At 40.4% G+C, this 20,548-nt stretch overlaps 1 protein-coding gene across 10 annotated transcripts in view; it reads right to left on the reverse strand.

Annotated features, from left to right (window-relative positions):
• RBMS3 (RNA binding motif single stranded interacting protein 3) overlaps nt 1–20,548 on the reverse strand; it is an 820,638-nt gene that overhangs the window by 557,033 nt on the left and 243,057 nt on the right. For all 10 annotated transcript variants that reach the window (XM_040246332.1, XM_040246336.1, XM_040246341.1 and 7 more), the window contains exon 3: nt 16,438–16,496. In XM_040246332.1, the coding sequence (XP_040102266.1) occupies nt 16,438–16,496 (59 nt within the window). The remainder of the gene's footprint in view (nt 1–16,437; nt 16,497–20,548) is intronic.

Consider the following 20,548-nt stretch of genomic DNA (forward strand, 5'->3'; position numbering starts at 1 on the left):
AATGTTCTAAGATATTTCTAGACTCTGGGACACTGAACACCTATTTGACCAAGGCTGAACTGCACACCATATTAGTATAAACATGTCTCCTGCCTCCACAGTCATTGTTCACTGTACCTCTGAGAACCCTTCAGGGTTTCATCAATTCATTCGCCAGCTTTCTTTGTAAAGCAGGGTTTCTCTCCTGGGTAAATAAACCAAAGACACCATTCCTGACCCCACTGAGATCCACTTCCCTTTTTTTTCCTGTCTTGGTCATTCAGTCTGTTTTACTTGATTTAGGAATTGATTGGTTGGTGGGTAATTTTGTGGAAACAGGTTGAAGACTTCACTTCCAGAACTTAAGGGAATTCAGGTGGGATACACAAGATAAAAGTGTTGGCAAATGCCAATAGGTCTGATAGCCCTCGATGCTATAAGAGACTTGGGGTTAACAGAGAAACCATCTGTCTTCCTCACAGATCAACTGCCCTTCAGTTTATCTTCATGGCTGATTCTTTCACCAGCACATGGACCATAGTGGCTTTTGGTTTTCCACTGAAGGTCACTTATAAACTGGAAAACTGTTTTATCTGGAAAGTTACCTTTCATATGATTTTTTCAATTATTGGGTTGGCCAAAAATTTCACTTGGGTTTTTCCGTACGACCTTACCGAAAAACCCAAAGGCAATTTTTGACCAGCCCATCATTACTGAAGCCAGAATCAGAGCCGAAGAACTAGCTCTGGATTGGTAACTTTTAAAAAATAGGGGAAAGACAGGCTGACTTGGACAACATAATACAGTGTGTGATTCGTACTAAATAGTCCGTGTTCATAGGACATGCTAGATGGAAATACGATGATGCAAGAAGAAATGTGAAACTTTTACACAGATTTCACCCTAACTCTAACATACACATTACAGTGATGCTTGATCAAGTTTGTAATTGATAATTATATATGCAATGTTAATATCTTATTACTTGTCTTACATTATCTTCTCACAACAGAAGAAAATTGCAAAGCAGCCAACCACTATCTAAGGCACAGCCTCCCCAGGGCTTCTTTAGTTTATATAACACAGAAGATGCTTAGTTACAAAGAATGGTGAGGACTTTTGCCTCAAGCTTCTTTTAAGGATATTATGTTCTATTCAACTACAAGTGTTAGTCAGCCATGTCTGACTCTTTGCGACCCCACGGACTATAGCCCGCCAGACTTCTCTGTCCGTGGGATTCTCTAGGCAAGAATACTGGAGCAGGTAGCCATTCCCTTCTCCAGGGGATCTTCCCGCCCCAGGAATCAAACCCAGTCTCCTGCACTACAGACAGGTTGTTTACCATCTGAGCCACCAGGGAAGCCCAACAAACTTAGATATAAGTCTTTATAAGATGATTTTTAAAAGTCTCTCATGATTCAAGTATCTTATAAATGTTTTTCACTGTCTTACACATACACAAAACACCTGATCAATACACACATATAATAATATATGTAATAAATAAATGATATACTAATGAATATATTAATACATATGAAAGTTATATATGCACATACATATTTCACTCGAAGCTATTCTTATTTGATTTAAAACAATGTTTAAAAATTGAGTAACACTGAAGGAAATTCCAGATTTCATATGGTAATCTTCGGTTTGTTAAGGGTTTCTGTTAGTTGGGAGAAAATACTTGAAAAACTTATGTTTGATAAAAGGTCAATATCCAAAATATATGACTCCCCTGGTGGCTCAGCAGTGAAGTATCTGCCAATGCAGGAGATGTGGGTTGGATTCCTGGGTCTGGAAGATCTCCTGGAGAAGGAAGTGGCAACCCACTCCAGTATTCTTACCTGGGAAATCCCAGGAACAGAGGAGCCTGGTGGACTTCAGTCCATGGGGTCAAAAGAATCAGATACAACTTAGTGACTAAACAACAACAATCCCAAATATATAAGGGACTCATACAACTTAATAGCATACAAACAAACCAAAACAACCCTATTAACAAATGGGTAAAGGATCCAAATAGATATTTTCCCAAAGAAAATATATTAATACAAATGGCCAAAGAGAGTAAAAAGATGTTCCCCATCACTAATCCTCAAGGAAATGCAAGTCAAAACCACAGTGTCAACTCATACCTGTTAGGATGCGTGTGCATGCATACTAAGTCGCTTCAGTTGTGTGTGACTCTGCAGCCTCATGGACTAGCCCACCAGGCTCCTCTGTCCATGGGATTCTCCAGGCAAGAATGCTGGAGTGGGTTGCCATGCCCTCCTCCAGGGATCTTCCCGACTCAGCGGTCAAACTTGAGTCACTTATGTCTCCTGCTTGGCAGGTTGGTTCTTTACCACTAGTGTCAAGTGGAAAGCTCCATCTGTTAGGATAAATATTATCAAAAAAGATACCAAATGCTGACAAGTATGTAGACAAAAGGGAACCCTCACACACTACTAATGGGAATGTAAATTGGTGCCACCAGCCTGGAAAAACAGTAGGGAAGTTCTTCAAAAATCTAGAAAGAAAAATACCATATAACCCAGCAATGCCTCTTCTGGGTAGTTACCTGAAGGAAAAGAAATCAGTACGTCAAAGATATACCCGCACCTCCTGTTAACTGCAGTATTATTCACAACAGCCAAGACATGCAAACAACCTAAGTGTCTGTCAACAGATGAACAAAGAAAATATGGTGTGTGTGTGTGTATGTATATATATGTGTATATATATACATGTGTATATATATATGTGTGTGTGTGTGTGTATACAACAAAATATAATTCAGCCCTCAGAAAGGAGATCCTGCCATTTGTAATGACATGGATGAATGAACGTTATGCTAAATGAAATAAGTCGTTCACAGAAAGACAAATGCTGCATCATATCACTTACATATGGAACTTAAAAATCAAATATACAGAAACAGGGAATAGAAATGTGGGGGGAATGAGGAGAAGCTGGTCTAAGGGTTCAAAACTGTTGCTTTGTAAGCTGACCGTGTCTAGAGATCTCATGTGAGGCATGATGAAAATAGTTTATCCTGCAGAACTGGATCTTGAAAATGTGCTAACAGAGTGGGTTTCAAGTGCCCTCATCTCTCTCTCTCTCTCTCATACACACACACACACACACACACACACACACACACACACAAATGGTAACTCTATGGACATGAGTTTGAGCAAACTCTAGGATATGGTGAAGGACAGGAAAGCCTGACATGCTACAGTCCGTGGGATAACCAAGAGTCAGACACAACTGAGTGGCTGAACAACTCTATGACGTAACACATTAATTAGCTTGGCTATAGTAGTCACTTCACAGAATTCATGCATATTGTATCACCATGCTGTTCACCTTAAATAATGTAATTTCTATTTAAAAAATAAAATTCAAATAGCTTTTCATAGTCAAATTATTCTTAATTTCATCACTTGCTTCTCCATGAAGAATATAGTACTAGCCATAATTTTTATATTGTATATATGAAATTAAAGATTTTTCTAGTTTTTAACCCCTTATTACTCAAAAACATTTCATGAGAACCTTTGAGTAATAAGGGGTTAAAAATGTGGGCGAATATGTCTCCTGGAATTTTGCCACTTGGTTTCATTTAGTACAATCTCAAACATCATTATTTTTCACATCAACTTTAAGCCCAAAGCCTAGTGTGGCTTTTAGCACTGGCTTCTCTAAAATCTTTTGTTTCAGCTCCTTCTTTTCCCAGAGTGGACAAGCCCCGAGGATGTGAACAGCTGTTATATCTGCAGCTTAAGCGTTTTGTTATTTCTTCTTGAGAGAAATTGTATCTTCAAAAGCGGCACAGACAAGGTATCCCATAGATGCTTCATGAATGCAGGTTTCTTCCAACCCAGGGCTAATGTCAGCTTAATGACCAGTAGGTCTATTCAGATGCCTAGCAATTAAACTGCCATTTTCTAAAAGAAGTAGTACAAATTAATTGCAAACCTTGCTATTTTCTATTTCAAAACACACAGGGGAAACCAAGCTGGTTTTTAAAATGATCCTATGAAATAGAGACCTTATATCACCAATATTTTATGGATAAAGAGACATGTGAGCCCACTTACAGCCACTTACAGAATCATAACAAATGATACATTCATCCTTCAAATTCAATTTCAGTTTTTATAGTTCAGTACTTTTTTCAGTCATGTGCACGGATTTTTCTCTTTACTACTCCAGAGTTCTCATTCCTTTACTGAAGAAAAGGAAAAATAGCTATTTTAAGAAAGACATGAATAACCATTAAGTCAATAAGAACAATGGCAAGCATCAAATCAAATGACTGTTCACCATCCCGTAAACTAGCTATGCTTTTACTTTATGCTTTTACTATGGTTTCAAAGCTAAGGAAGCTAAGGAAGCAAGAATCTTTAGCTTTTTGCCTTTTCCTCTTAACTTGTAAAACCATGCTACAGAGTGAACGTCATGGCAAAGGGTGAACAAAGGCACACTTTTTTTTCCCTTTCGGAACCTACCAACTGAGAATGAATTCCACCACCTGCCACTGTGACGGAATGCACTTTTCCTCAAAGACATCAGGTTTATAGGCCTTGAAAAATCCTGAGGGCTATCATATAGCCATCACCAAAAAGTACGAAAAAAAGTCCTTTAAGTACTGACACTTTTTACTATAAACAAAGCCAGTCTCATGGATAAACAAACAGGTCCTACTGTGTAGCACAGGGAACTAAATTCAATATCCTGGGATAAACTCCAATGGAAAAGAATATAACAAAAAAAAATATATGTATATGTGTGTGTGTATCACTGAGTCACTGTCATAGACAGCAGAAATTAACACAACACTGTAAATCAACCACACTTCAATTAATTAAAAAATAAAATTTAAAAATGCCAGTCTCAATAAACACATGTCAGTTCATGAAACACACATTCCTTGAACAGTTCAAAAGTACGCAGAACTGCATTAATGTAAGATAAGTAAGCACTCTTGACAATATGGTTCTATGAGAAAAAAATCCAAGTCCAAGGTCACAGAAAAATCTATTTTGTAGAACTGCCAGATACATTACAAACCATAGGTATAAAAAACCTCCCTTGTGGCTCAGCTGGTAAAGAATCCACCTGCAATGCAGGAGACCTGGGTTCGATCCCTGGGTTGGGAAGATCCCCTGGAGAAGGGGAAGACTACCCACTCCAGTATTCTGGCCTGGAAAATCCCATGGACGCAGGAGCCTGGTAGGCTACAGTCCATGGGATCGCAGAGAGCCTGACATGACTGAGCGACTTCGCTTTCACTTTAAAGAGTAGCTGGGGGGTGTGTATGTTACGTCTCTGGTACCCTCGGCATCTTTACAGGCCTGTGGAATACACACTCACCCGTGTGCATTGTTTCCATTCATGTGACATCAAAGGCTCCCAGAGAGAAAGGTAAAGCCCCTGGAATCTCAGACCACTCTGAACTGTCCCATTTCATCAACACTTCAGCAATAGAAAGTAAGGTCCACAAGAAGCCTGAGGAGTTTATAATCTAGATGAAGATACCCACTAATCACAAAAGCCCAAGAGATAAAGGGGTATAATATCTTTGCTCACAGATGGCGCTCAGAGGAGGTGGGCTTGTAAAGTATGTAAACAGAATGGGGAGAGTCTACCGAGGACTTCCTGGGAAGGTGAATTACGGAGGGAATCATCAACACACCAGCAGAGGTAAGAAGGATGAGCATTTTCTATATCTCTCAACATACATCAAACTCTAAACACCGGAAACTAAAAGACAGGAGCAGGAGAACAAACAGGATATCTGAACGAAAGGATTTCTGTGAAATCGTAAGATGTGGGTTTGTGACAGTCATGTTCAGATTACGGCTGAAAGCAAACTAACTCTACCATTTTACTTCTTAATTTTTATTTTATCTATGTATGTGTATATGTATGTATTTTATTATTTATGTGGCTGTGCTGAGTTTTAGTGGCAGCACACAAAATCTTTAATTGCAGCATGCAAACTCTTAGTTGTGGCAAATGGGATCTGACTCCCTGACCAGGGATCGAACCTAGGCTCCCTGCATTGGCAGCATGGTCTTAGCCACTGGACCACCAGGGAAACTCCTGATTTTTATTTTTTATTGGCGTATAGGTGATTCACAGTGTTTTGTTGGTTTCAGCCAGCAGATCCAGTTATACATATACACGTATCTATTATTTTTCAAATTCCTTTCCAATATAGGCTACCATTTTATTTTTAAGCCATTTTAAACTGCATGCAAATTATTTATATTTTTCTAATAAAATAATTTCTTCATATGCAAAACAGATAGGGAGATAGGCTAAGGATACTAAATGATATCAAATACAAATTTATACTTCAAAACAGCAAGTTACCTATTAATGTTGGTGGAGAGATTTCTTTTGCCTAATATATATAATCATGGTAATTATAAGCAAATACTGAGTAAACATAGAGCTATAAGACTCTTAAAGAAAAATACGCAGTTGTATGACTCCCAGAACATGAGTAGATATTTTGCCTTACATTTATCTCAAAGACTTCTCAAAGTTAACACAGCACCATCACATCTTTATCATTTCCATAAAAGGACCCTCTAAAATACTGAATATACTGAACTGAGAGTAGCAAGTTTGGAATGATTATCTTTCGCCCTTTTTGGTCACAGGGTGGCATACAGGATCTTAGTTCCTCGACCAGGGATGGAGCCCATGGTCCCTGCATTGAAAGCCTGGAATCTTAACCACTGGACCACCAGGGAAGTCCCCTGGAAGGATGATCTTTGACAGGAGAAATGACTTTAGCTTCAGTTGTCTGGCTAAGTTGGAAACAACACATAGCGACCATTTACCCTCAAAGTAGCGTTGTGTCTTAAGTCTGGCTATAAGACGATAAACATTGGAATTTTCTCAAAAGAAGCCCAGGATAAAAATTTCCCATATTGATAAAAAAGGGACCTATAGGAAAACGCTGACTGAAATTACCAAAGTTCCTACACTAACATTTTTGGAAATGAAAACCAAACTCAATATCAATACCAAAGGAAGCCAATATATGTTTATATATTGAGCACCTGTGCCTGGCTGTAAAATTAATACTGGTCTAGATGAGAGTAAAATTCACAAAAGAAGTGCAGGGAAAAAAATCACATACTTCACATCCCGAAGGGAAATGAGAAACGCGGTTGTCTAAACAGAAGCATTTTCATCTTTTTTTTGGTAACCTAATCCCAATATTTGAAAATGAAATAAATGTATTTTTCAAGTCACTTTGCTTTTTGGGCTCCTTGCTCTAGAGACTGTGGTCCCACCCCAAGGAAGGAGCCTGTGACTCTCAAGATGTAATTCCTCAGACTCATAAATTTCACAGCACTTACTTTAGTTTGCACTGAATATAGAAGAACAGGTACTAGAAAAGAGGCTTCGCACAGTGTTGAGCTTCTTCCTTTACTTGTGAAGTTTCCTGGTGGACCAGCCTGAAGTAGGTATGCTCTTTTCCAGAAATCAAATGGTTCTACTCACACATACACGTTCCACCCAGGCATGAGTCAGGGTCACTTACTAGGACTGGTCCTTCAGTAGGGGCTACTGCATACTCTGCAAAGACTGAGGCAGGAGGTAAATGCCTGCTCACCCCCAACCCAAGTAAAGTGATTGGAGAGTCATTCTCCATGGACAGAAGCTCCAAAACGAGAATAGCAGGACAATTAAGAGTGGAGGACGGACCTTGCCCAAACCACATGTTTCTCATTCTAGCAATAAGGAGACCTCCCCGATGGCACGCACAGGAGGCTCCTTGGAAGTCAAAGGGGAGCGATTCTAAGAGGCCTCTGTGGTAGTATCTATTTTGGCTAAAAGATGCATGCACACACATGGGAGAATCCTGGGATGTACCAAATACAGACTTTCAACCAGGGCAAATCAAAAGGAAAACTAAAAGAAATGCCCCATAAAAGTAATTTAAACTAGTGCAAGGGCACAGACCCTCTGAGTCTGCCTAGGGAGACTGGATAGACATGCATGTCTATACACATGTACCATACTCGTGTTTGTTTGTTTGCTTTTTCTGTCTAATAAATACTTTATTTGCTTCACTACTTTCCATCTTTGTGGGAATTCTTTCCTACAAAGTCAAAGAGTCAGGGCCTTGTCACTAACCACTGGTCTAGTGGCTAGGATTCAGCACTCTCACATCCATGACCTGGACTGAATCTCTGGCTGGGAACCAAAACCCCACTCCAAGCAGGCTAAGGCTACCTGAGACCAAGGCTACACAAAAATATAACAAAATAGAGCATTTATTCCCCAATCCAGGTTCATGGTTTGTAATACAAATCTCCTACACTTTTCCCACTTGCTATATAAATACTCCCTGTCAGTAAGTGAGGGAGAAAATTAAATAATAAATAAAATGGATTAATTCCAACTTTGTTCATGTACACCACCTCCTACTTAGTTACCCAGAAATACTTTTATATAAATTTTTAAAAATTTTTTTCAACATTTTTAAAGATTTTTCTATGTGGATCATTTTTTAAGCCTTTATTGAATTTGTTACAATATTGCTTCTGTTTTATGTTTTGACTTTTTGGCCATAAGGCATGGGGAATCTTAGTGCCTTGACCAGGAATTGAACCCACACCCCCTGCATTGGAGGATGAAGTCTTAACCACTGGGCTGCCAGAGAAGTCCCCAGAAATTCTTTTAAAAAGCTGGTAACACAGTTATGAATCTATAACTGCTAAATGGATTTATTCACACCCCTCCCGGAAACAATCTAGGTGGGTTCTATCCCTCTCTGTACAAATGAATCAAGTATGCAGAATCATTCCTTTTAGAGAAGAATAACAATTTATGGTTTCATTTAATAAAGAATGAATAAACTTCATGGATGATTTCAGAACTTTTGGATTATTGTCTTCAACTTGATTTTAGGGGTCCAATGAAATGGTAAAGGCAACATAATCTTCCATAAATATAATTCAACCAGCCTGTGACAACAAAGACAAGAAGGGAGTATTTCAAGCTCTTAGAAGTCGGTATGCTTGGCACACTCTCACGGCTCTTATATCCTTTGGCTATTAAGCATGGAAACTTTCTATGGAATATCCATTACTCATTCCCTCTGCTCTAAACACATAGCCTGTCAGGAAAAAAATGGCTGGCGGGGGTGGGGGGTGGTATAGAGGAAGCCAAACTTAAAAAGCAGGAAAAGGCAGAGACAAGTCAATTCATGGAAGATTTACACCTTGTTTTCAATGGCTTCTTTCCTTTCATTTCCCTTGACTTTTTTAAATTAGCAAATACACTGGACCCAGGCGGAAAACACATGGGGAAAAACAAAAAAATGAAAACAAAGCCATGCATATCTCTGTGAGTTGTACAATAGCTCTTACTGGGTCCTGGTGTTTGAGTGGCTGAATGAACTGTGGTCTGTTTCTCATTACTCTCCATCTGGAGCCGCGGCCTGCTTTCTTCATCAATTTCTGGTCATTTGGGCCTGCTGGTGACTGTTTTGTTTTATGCTGCCATACTATACAGAATGAAAGCTGCCGCAGCCACCACCCAAGAAAGAAAAATCCTGAAAATGAGAGGCTATGTTGAAAGAGTTCCCTGAGACCCCTTCCAGAATAGAGTGAGTGTGTTTATCTGGGCCTGCCTACCTTACGGACTTAGAGGATCTGGGTTGGGGGTGACGCAGTGTGGAAGGGAACAGCAACCTTTCTTTCAGATGCTAAGATACAGGAAATACCTAAAATTGGTTTATTATCTCAAAATTAATTCTGATGCCTTTTCTTTTTACCTCTAAGGAAACTGGTACAGGCACCATCTCATACCTTGCTTTCATCAGCTCATGAAAAACTGAATTCATATCATATCTTTAAAAACAAAATCAATAAATCCTGTCTTCATAATACTTGGTTTTGATTGCATAGCCTGAGTTGGGAGGCCACATTGCAAATGATTCAAAAGCAAGTGTCTCCAAGAAGACCAAATCCAATTTTCATTTTCTAATGACAGGCTCAAGGCCCTTAGTGATTTGTTTAAAAAAGCCACCCCAGGACTTCCCTGGTGGTCCAGTGGTTAAGAATCTGCCTTGCAATACAGAGGACACAGGTTCAAGCCCTGGTCAGTGAACAAGATCCCAACACCACAGAGCAACTGCTGAGTCTGCAGCCTCAACAGGAGAAGCCACCTCATACTGCAACTGCAGAACGCCTGCATCCCACAATGAACACCCATCAGAGCCAAAAGTAAAAACAATAACAATAATTAACTAAATTAGAAAGTCACCTCAGACACCTGTCGACTTCTTTCCTTAAGAAAGCAGTGGTCAAGAAGAACTCTCTTTTACCTTCTCACTAAAGAAGCAGAGAGTAACATCCTCTCTGTATTCAGTTATTCTTAGCTAACGTTATTTTGCAAAAATAAACAAGCATAGTTACACGCTACCCAGAAATCACAGAAAGAGTCACAATATTGGAAATATAATTGAAACCACTTTAATTTTCCCAAGAGCTGTCTTTGCTTACTTTTTTTGTTTTTGTTTCTGCCTGAAAAGACAAACACATTTGGAGAAGTGTAAAGTTAATAATAATTTATGACCTTAATACAAACTATTTTTTGCTTAATATTCACAGTGTTTTATGGAAACAGTCAATATGAGGTATTGTTGAACATTATCCATGTATTAACTCATTTGACTATCAAAGTGAAAAGTGGAAGTTGCTTGGTCATGTCCAACTCTTTGTGACCCCATATAGTTCATGGAATTCTCCAGGCCAGAATACTGGAGTGGTTAGCCTTTCCCTTCTCCAGGGGATCTTCCCAACCTGGGGATCAAACCCAGGTCTCCCGCATTGCAGGGGGACTCTTTACCAGCTGAGTCACAAGGAAAGCCCATTTGATTATCAAGGCAGGCCCTATTATTGTTATGATTTTATAGATGCGGGAACTGAGGCACCCAGCAGAGATGAAAGACTGACCACAGGTCACAAGGCTACAAAGTGGGCAGTGTTCACACCAGGCATTCTGGCGTCACCCCAGACATAACCATAAGCAATATGCCATGCCATGCTCAGTCACTTCAGTCACGTCTGATTCTTTGCAACCAACCCTATGGGCTGTAGCCCACCAGGGTTCTCTGTCAGTGGGATTTTCCTGGCAAGAACACTGGAGTGGGTTGCCATGCCCTGCTCCAGGGTATCTTCCCAACCCAGGGACTGAACCTACATCTCCTGCGTCTCCTATATCGCAGACAGATTCTTTACTGCTGAGCCACTGGGGAAGCACAGCCCCATAGTTACCACACACATGATTTTACATTCTTCCATAGTCATTTAACTTCCTCTAATAAACAATCTCGGGCTTCCCTGGTGGTACAGAAGTTAAAGCATCTGCCTGCAAAGTGGGAGGCCTGGGTTTGATCCCTGGGTCAGGAAGATCCCCTGGAGAAGGAAATGGCAACCCACTCCAGTATTCTTGCCTGGAGAATGCCATGGACAGAAGAGCTTGGTGGGCTAGAGTCCACGGGTCGCAAAGAGTCAGACACGACTGAGCGACTTCACTTCCACTTTCAATAAACAATCCCATGCTGTGCCATAGTTTAGTTCTCAACAATGGCCACAGAACAGTAGTAGATGCTCCAAACACTAGAATCAGAGTTTTCCTATATTTGCTCTCACAGAGAGAATAAAGAAGTGCTAAGCATCTGTGAAGAAAGCTGAGTGCCTAAGAACTGATGCTTTTGAGCTGTGGTGTTGGAGAAGACTCTTGAGAGTCCCTTGGACTGCAAGGAGGTCCAACCAGTCCATTCTGAAGGAGATCAACCCTGGGATTTCTTTGGAAGGAATGACGCTAAAGCTGAAACTCCAGTCCTTAGGCCACCTCATGGGAAGAGTTGACTCATTGGAAAAGACTCTGATGCTGGGAGGGATTGGGGGCAGGAGGAGAAGGGGACGACAGAGGATGAGATGGCTGGGTGGCATCATGGACTCGATGGACGTGAGTCTGAGTGAGCTCTGGGAGTTGGTGATGGACAGGGAGGCCTGGCGTGCTGTGGTTCATGGGGTCGCAAAGAGTCAGACACGACTGAGCGACTGGACTGGACTGAAGCATCAGCATGTAAACATCTTTAAAAATCTGTCTGAATACAATATTTTGGACGTCTCACTAGAATCACTAACATCATAGCACATCTCGTATTGCTCTTTCATATTGATTTTTTAAAAGATGCTACCAAGTTCGCATGGTCCTAACCCACTCCGATATTGTTGCCTGAAAAACCTCTTGGACAGAGGAGCCTGCCGGGCTACAGGCCATAGTGTAGCAAAGAGTCAGACATGACTGTGTGACTGAGCACAACAGATAAAGAAGGGGTGAATCAGTTTCACAGCATCCAGCACTGCAGGGCCTGCAGGGCCTGCAAGTTATGTCTGCAACGTGAGCGGATGTAAACTGTCACTGCAAATTGCTTTGACTTGTATCTTTCCAATCATCAACTAATTCATCCTGGGGACACAGGGCCTTTGTAGCCCTTCCAAATGTGTTTTCCCGCTACCACCCCTTCTCTCATTGGATGTCTAAGTGGGGAGTCCTTGTTGCTCCTAACTCTAAATGGCTTCCCTCCTACCTCAAATCTCCAACTGGAATCTCACATCACAACAGTTTATAACCAACACACCTTCATGTCCCCGATGGTCTTCAAACTCTTGGTATCTTTCCTATTATTTCTCCACAAATATTTTTAGAATCAGTCCATCTTCCCAACATTACACCTACTCCAATTCTTGGCTATTTAAATCAGTACCTCAGTGCTGCTCTGGGGTCTGGTCTCATCAACTCCTTACATGTCACAGTGACCTTTCTCCCTACTTCAGCAACTTGCTTGCACACATCAACAACTATAAACCATTTTCCATAAATGCAATTGCACTCTCACTTCCAATTTTAAGGAGTTTCTATCTGTAACGATTTTAGGGGCCATTTTTCTGAAAAACAAAATACTCTAAATATGACTCAAAAATATCATTGAAGTAGTATTTTTCCCCAAACATGGAAGTGGCAGTAATACCTCTCTGTAACTAAGGTTTAGTTTTAGGCTACCCCCTGCCCCCAGAATGTCCTTGGTGAAAGTTGAGTTTTGGCTATCAGCACCATCCACAGGCTCAAACCACTGAGGCCAGAAAAGGCCCCTGGAGTCTTAGACTACATGATGCCCCCAACTTTTTCACAAGAGCCTCAAGACAAAAGATCTACCTCTCATAAAATCATCCTTACCTCCCCTTCCCCCAGTGATGTCCCCAGGTGGTTCCTCCCTTTCTCCTCTCCTTTCCTTCCCCCATTTTCTCCTTCCAAATTTATCAGTGCTTCTTATGTTTGAGACAAGTACTCTCCAAGACTACTTTTTACATCTATATGCTTATGAATCAAAATATCATGGAATAGTAAACTCAATATTTATATATTTGTGTGTTTAAAAACAAGCATTTGCAAAATTTTACTGATATGTACATTATAAAACACACACAGAAAGTTGACGTTAAAACAGAGACATGTTCTGATTTTTTTTTTCAATTATTTCCAATAAACAATGACACATTCCCTTGCAATTCCCTGCTCCGAAGATAGCATTTTCTAGATTACATAGGTCCTGTCTTCACTGACTAAAAAGGTCTCTTTGGAGAGAGACAAAGGCAATTATATAAGCAGTTAGAGGACAATGTGGATAGGAGTCTTAGGAGTTCAGAGAAGGATACCCATAGCATTTGTCCAGATCAAGAACTCCACAATTAAGAGATAACTACATATGGAAACTCTGACAATCCATTTCAGCTACATCCTCTTCCTCTTCAAAGCTTGTTATTACAGGACAAGAATACAGGTTTTCCAGGTTAACAATCAATGCTTTTGTTGTCCCCAGTATTGTACAGTGACAAGAGATGCCTGCACTCTTGAGCAAACCTTTGCCTAATGGAGGGTCCCCTCATATAGACCACTCCTTGGATCAGACATGCCATGGGATTCGCTGTGTTTGCAGCACTCACTTGTCTGTGAAGCATCTGCCTTTCTGAGAGGAGCTCAGTGAATATAACTGACTGCCTGAGGCGGGTGCCTCAGTGTTCTCTGATTGTTCTTACAGACGAGCGCATGCGTGCTAAGTTGCTTCAGTAGCGTCTGCCTCTTTTCTGACCCCATAGACTGTAGCCTGCCAGGCTCCCCTGTCCATGGGGTTCTTCAGGTAGGAATACTGGAGTGGGTTGCCATGCCATCCTCCAGGGGATCTTCCTGACCCAGGGATCGAACCCATGTCTCTTGTGGCTCCTGCACTGCAGATGGCTTCTTTACTGTTGAACCACCAGGGAAGCCTGTTCCTATAAATATTTTTACCCCAAAGACTTTGGGATCAGTCAGTCAGGCATGTCTGGAAGTAATATAATTAACAATGGAAGTAATATAATTAACAATCTAATGCTTCTCACACACACATGCTTCCCACAGGATGACAGTGAAGAGTTACTCACAATCGTGGCCCAACTCTGTATGTACACATCATCCAAGGTTCAGTTTCTAGCTGCCTGCATCATGCCCCCCACTCCATCCCCTCCCCTCCAAGGATCCTTTGGTGGCATTATGTACTCCCTTGGTTATGGGAACCATAGCGACTCTGAACTTCCTTGTAGCTCTGGCTTGACCTCTCCCTCAGGGATGCTACCCCAGGACCTCTAGATCAGGGCATCGGATACATGAACTCAGCACTTCTCCCCAAGACTCACTCATACTCCTTTTGGACTTCCTGCCTCAGTCATTGACCCAGCCCTTCTCCCCAGCCACAACAGTTCAATATGTGAATTTCAGTGCCCATGTCCTTTCACCTTCATAGAAAATATCTAACTCTACCTTTGAAAACTCATGGTGCCTCCCTTTCCGTTTCTCTACCAGTGTGTGGAGGACCTTCCTCATTTTCCTGGTCATCTATGTATTTCAAATCTGCATTGTTTTCTCTCTGCCTCTTGTTTCTTCTCCCTTGTAACTCGGTTTCACTTGCTTTGGCAAAATAACTAGAACTCAAGATAAAATCATATCATTTCTCCTCAAAAAAAAAAAAAAAAAAAGCAACAGTTACGTAGAGCATTAAGCTTAAAACAGTCAGTATAACTCTAAAAATGCCTCCAAAATCCTGACCCCTTCCTTCCTTCTAATGATACCCTTACTGGGGCATTTTTCTATTTCTGGTACGTGAATCTGCTCAATTACATTCTGAAATTCTTCCTCCTGAACATCAACCTTTCCATGCCCATTCATTTTGCCTTTTCAAACATCATTGTCCAAAAGGGAATCCTCATATTCTCCTCTCACCATATTTTGTGGATTCCTGTATTGTAGCCATCTCTGCTATACTCTCTTATATATTAGGCTTATGGATCCTAACACATACATTAAGATTAGTTTCTTGGTTTTCTTGGTAGTTTCATTTTCAACTAGAAATTGAGCTATTAGATGATAGAAATGTTGTCTTACCACTTTTTGTCTTGTAGTAGCTAAATTCCTAGGGCATTTGTGAGTTTATAGGAGAAAAGGAATGACACTTTTTCTTTAATTGGTAAATTGAATCTGACCATTCTCCAATTAAGTGAGGATATACCTGCAGTATTTAAATGTCCTCAAAATTTGTATACATTGCGTTTGTATGAGAAACAGGGGCAATGTTTAGAATGACCTTGTATCTAACATATTTCTTGATGTTGGTGTTATAAAAACGACTGGATTAGAAAAACAGCAAATAACACATGTTACAAGAAGTGTTCCAACTTTCCAGTAAAAACTGAGTCAAGCAAGACAGACCATTTAGATTTCATGAATAAATGAATGCCACCCTTAAAAGAGTATGGATTCCCAGACATGAAAAATACATGAGCCACAAATATAGTCAAATAACTTCAGAAATATTTCCAGGAAAAGGAAAAAGCCTTGATATGATACAAATTCTGAGATCCTGTGAGATGCTTACAGCTGAGGCTTAGACACAATGGGCCCACCAGTAAATCCATTCCTAGTCAAACAATGTAGCTAAAGCCTTAAACAACAGATAAATGAAAATGTGTTTGGCATGGAAAGTTTTCCCCAGAGTTCTTCATTTTTATATAGGAAATCAATTTGCATCACTGATGATATCATTCAAATCAGACAACCCAGAGTTGTTAGGAGGTAATTTAGTCTTACGCTGAAGCAATTTGATACTTTTTCTGATTTGTGATTTTCATTTTGTTTGTTAATGAAAAAAAAAATTAATGAGCAATGTTACTAGAAACTCAACTGATCAAAGCCCAGGCATCATTATAAACAGTTTGCCATATACTGTACACAGGGATCCTCGTGCAGCTGATGCCCAGGCCTTGCCTGGCAGGAGGCATCGGTAGAACAAACAAGTGTGAGCTCACTTACAGATGTCTTGACACATACCTTTGCATTGATTTGTGTTTTTGTCAAGGATTGCCTTTGTGGATACGATTTTTCCATACCTGAAAGAGAGACAGAAAAATCCATGTTATTGTAACTCATTGAAGATACTCAAAACACTGTGATGAACATTGGTGCACACACAGTTAAGCAAGAATAAACCAAGCAAACAAGCTCTGAATCCCCATTTTACAGCTGGATAACCTCTTTTCACCAGCACCTCTTTACAGCTCGAGAATGGGCTTCCTTCCCTCCATAATCACTGGGTTGAACCTTCGAAAATAAACCGGTCAGGCTGTCATAGCTGGCTGAGAGGGGATTGTGTGTGATTGTGATCAAAGGAAATTATACTGTGTGGATTCATGGCAAAATGCACAGAACTTGGAACCAGACTGATCAGCGCCTGTGTCCAACTCTGGCGCTTAGCTAGCTCTCTGATTCTAAGCAGTTCAGCATAACTTCTCCAAGCCCACTTTCTCATTTGTAAAAATGAGAACTGGAATAATCACCTTGCAGGATTTGCGAGAATGTTACATTGAAATTCCTAGTAGGTCCTAGGACAAATAGGACGTTTTTTTTTTTTTGCTACTAAAACGGTATTAATTTTACTGTAAGTTAATAGAGGGTAAGAACTGAGTTGTATTCCCCATGCCTAGCGCATCAGTAATAGAAGCCTAATAGAGATCTGCTGTAAATAACAAATGATATAGGTTATCTATGGTGCTTCCTCAACAGCAAAGTTTCTACTATATATATCTAGATACATTATAGCTGTATTGTTTCATAACCCTAGCAGAAAATCTACTGTCAGGTTTTTTTTTTTTTTTTTTTTAAGATGGGGGATAAGGGGAATGAGAAAATCTTGTCAAGCCCATTTATGAAGAATAAATGATGAGACAAGGAAGATAATTCCTAAAACCTGGTCCTTCTTTAGGATTCCATGAAAGATGCTTCTGTATCAACATAAGACTTGGATAAGTTATAATGTAAAATTAAGTACTAAGTTTATTATGTTCAAGATTTCAGGTATGGTCAGAAAATCTCTGGCAAATTTTCCTATAATTTTGTGTTCCTAAAAGGGATCACTTTGCAAACAAACACCCACATAGTGAAAGCTGTGTTCTTCTAGTAGTCATGTACAGTTATGAAAGTTGGATCATAAAGAAGGCTGAGCACCAAAGAGTCGATGCTTTCAAACTGTGGTGCTGGAAGTGACTCTTGAGAGAGTCTCTTGGACTGTAAGGAGATCAAACCAGTCAATCCTAAAAGAAATCAACCCTGAACATTCACTGGAAAGACTGTTGCTGAAGCTGAAATTCCAACACTTTGGCCACAGGATATGAAGAGTCAACTCACTGGAAAAGACTCTGATGCTGAGAAAGATTGAAGGCAAAAGGAGAAGTTGACGGCAGAGGATGAGATGATTGAATGCGTCATGGACTCCATGGATGTGAGTTTGAGCAACTCTGGGAGATAGTGGGAGACAGAGGAGCCTGGCCTGCCACTGTTGCAAAGAGCTGGACACAGCTTAGTAACTGAACATCGACAACAAGGAAGTGTAAGAACATTGGCTAAATATTAAAGACTCCATGTATTAAGAATATAGGCTAAATATGAAAGCTTCTGTGTTTAATGAATATTAAATATTCCAATGTTTCTTTTGCATTTGTAACCACCTTTTACTAGATCACTGATGCTTTGGAGCATTTCAGTGGTCATTTATTAAAATTCTAGTGTTGAAAATACCACAGTGCTGAGAATGCTTCCTTTGTGGCTCAGCTGGTATAGAATCTACCTGCAATGCAGGAGACCTGGGTTCAATCCCTGGGTTGGGAAGATCCCCTGGAAAAGAGAAAGGCTACCCACTCTAGTATTCTGGCCTGGAGAATTCCATGGACTTTATAGCCCATGGGGGTCACAAAGAGTTGGATATGACTGAGCAACTTTCACTTTCACTGTTATTATAATAGTACCACCTATAGCCTTCAAAATCATTCCAATAGGAGCTGAGCTATTAGTAGGTCACAACAGAAACAGCAATGAGATCAGTAGAAGGGGTCTGCAATGATTCTCATCTACAAGCTCCACCCTTGTTAAGTCAGGTAGACCTGGGCTGGAGCTGTCCAAATCACCTACATAACCCTGAAGCTTCAGCCACTTGTATACTTAGTACCCATTCTTCTCCATTCTGCATCACTATATATAAAACAAAATCAAAGACAGCTAGGGTTGAAAATATCTATGACTATTTTTCAGAAGAAGAAAGTATGTTCTAAAAGATCAGTAATTCGATCAAAATCTCATAATTTGTAAAAGTTAATAGTAGGCACTTGAATATGACATTTTTGAATTTAGTGCAGTGCTTAAATCTCAAAAACAACAAAATGATCTCTGTTCATTTCCAAGGCAAGCCATTCAATATCACGATAATCCAAGTCTATGCCCCAACCAGTTATGCTGAAGAAGTTGAAGTTGAACGGTTCTATGAAGACCTACAAGACCTTTTAGAACTAACACTCAAAAAAGATGTCCTTTTCATTATAAGGGACTGGAATGCAAAAGTAGGAAGTCAAGAAATACTTGGAGTAACAGGCAAATTTAGTCTTGGAGTACAGAATGAAGCAGGGCAAAGGCTAATAGAGTTTTGCCAAGAAACCTCACTGGTCACAGCAAACACCCTCTTCCAACAACACAAGAGAAGACTCTACACATGGACATCACCAGATGGTCAACACCGAAATCAGACTGATTATACTCTTTGCAGCCAAAGATGGAGAAGCTCTATTCAGTCAGCAAAAACAAGACCGGGAGCTGACTGTGGCTCAGATCATGAACTCCTTATTGTCAAATCCAGCCTTAAATTTAAGAAAGTGGGAAAATCCACTAGGCCATTCAGGTGTGACCTAAATCAGATCCCTAACGATTATACACTGGAAGTGAGAAATAGATTTAAGGGACTAGATCTGATAGACAGAGTGCCTGAACTATGGACGGAGGTTCGTGACACTGTACCGGAGACAGGGATCAAGACCATCCTGAGAGGGTAACAAGCAGGAAGGCCAGGGGACGCCAAACGGAGGAAATAGGCTGAAAGTGTCAGCCATTTTTATCTCTCTTAAACTCCAGTCCTTTGGCCACCTCATGCGAAGTGTTGACTCATTGGAAAAGACTCTGATGCTGAGAGGGATTGGGGACAGGAGGAGAAGGGGTCGACAGAGGATGAGATGGCTGGATGGCATCACTGACTTGATGGACGTGAGTCTGAGTGAACTCTGGGAGTTGGTGGTGAACAGGGAGGCCTGGCGTGCTGCGATTCATGGGGTCACAAAGAGTCGGAGACGACTGAGCGACTGAACTGAACTGAACTGAACTGAAATTGCAGGAGGAAACAAACCAGCGATATATTTTTGCTTCTCTATACAAATTTAAAAGGAGGTTTCTCTTTAAATACTGTGTTGCAATAATGACACCTAGTTTCACCTGAAGTTAACTATTCTCAAACCGTGAGTTAACCAATGCATTTTTCTTATGGAAATATTAGTCTTAAGCTATGTTAATGTACTATGCATTTACCCCAGACTCTGTCTTCAAGTCTGTTCTGCCTAATGGCTCAGAAGCTACTTGGCAAAACATTATGTTATACTCAGATATTGTTCGCCTAATCTATGTAAATGAAAGTATTTGTATGGCAATCTGCCCTTCTACAAGCTTCAAGTATAGCCTGGGATGCATCTTCTGGAGCCAAGATTATCACAAAATGCATCTTATGGATGAGGGGCAAGGTGCCATTCTGAGTATTAAGACATTCCTTTCTTTCATTAACAGACTGCTAGCGACTATATAACATCCAGATGAAGACTAGCAGGAGGGTACTCTTTCTGCCCCCTTCTGATGCCTATGTCAGAAGCTTTCTCTGTTGCCTTTATACTTTAATAAAACTTTATTACACAAAGCTCTGAGCGATCAAGCCTCGTCTCTGGCCCTGGATTGAATTCTTCTCCCCTGGAGGCCAAGAATCCCGGCATCTTTTTGTGGGTGGCAATAACCGTTCAATCCCAAAAAAAGAAATGCCAAAAAGCAAAATGGCTGTCTGAGGAGGCCTTACAAATAGCTG

This window comes from Oryx dammah, unplaced genomic scaffold (assembly GCF_014754425.2).
Source record: "Oryx dammah isolate SB20612 unplaced genomic scaffold, SCBI_Odam_1.1 HiC_scaffold_9, whole genome shotgun sequence".
Taxonomy (NCBI): domain Eukaryota; kingdom Metazoa; phylum Chordata; class Mammalia; order Artiodactyla; family Bovidae; genus Oryx; species Oryx dammah.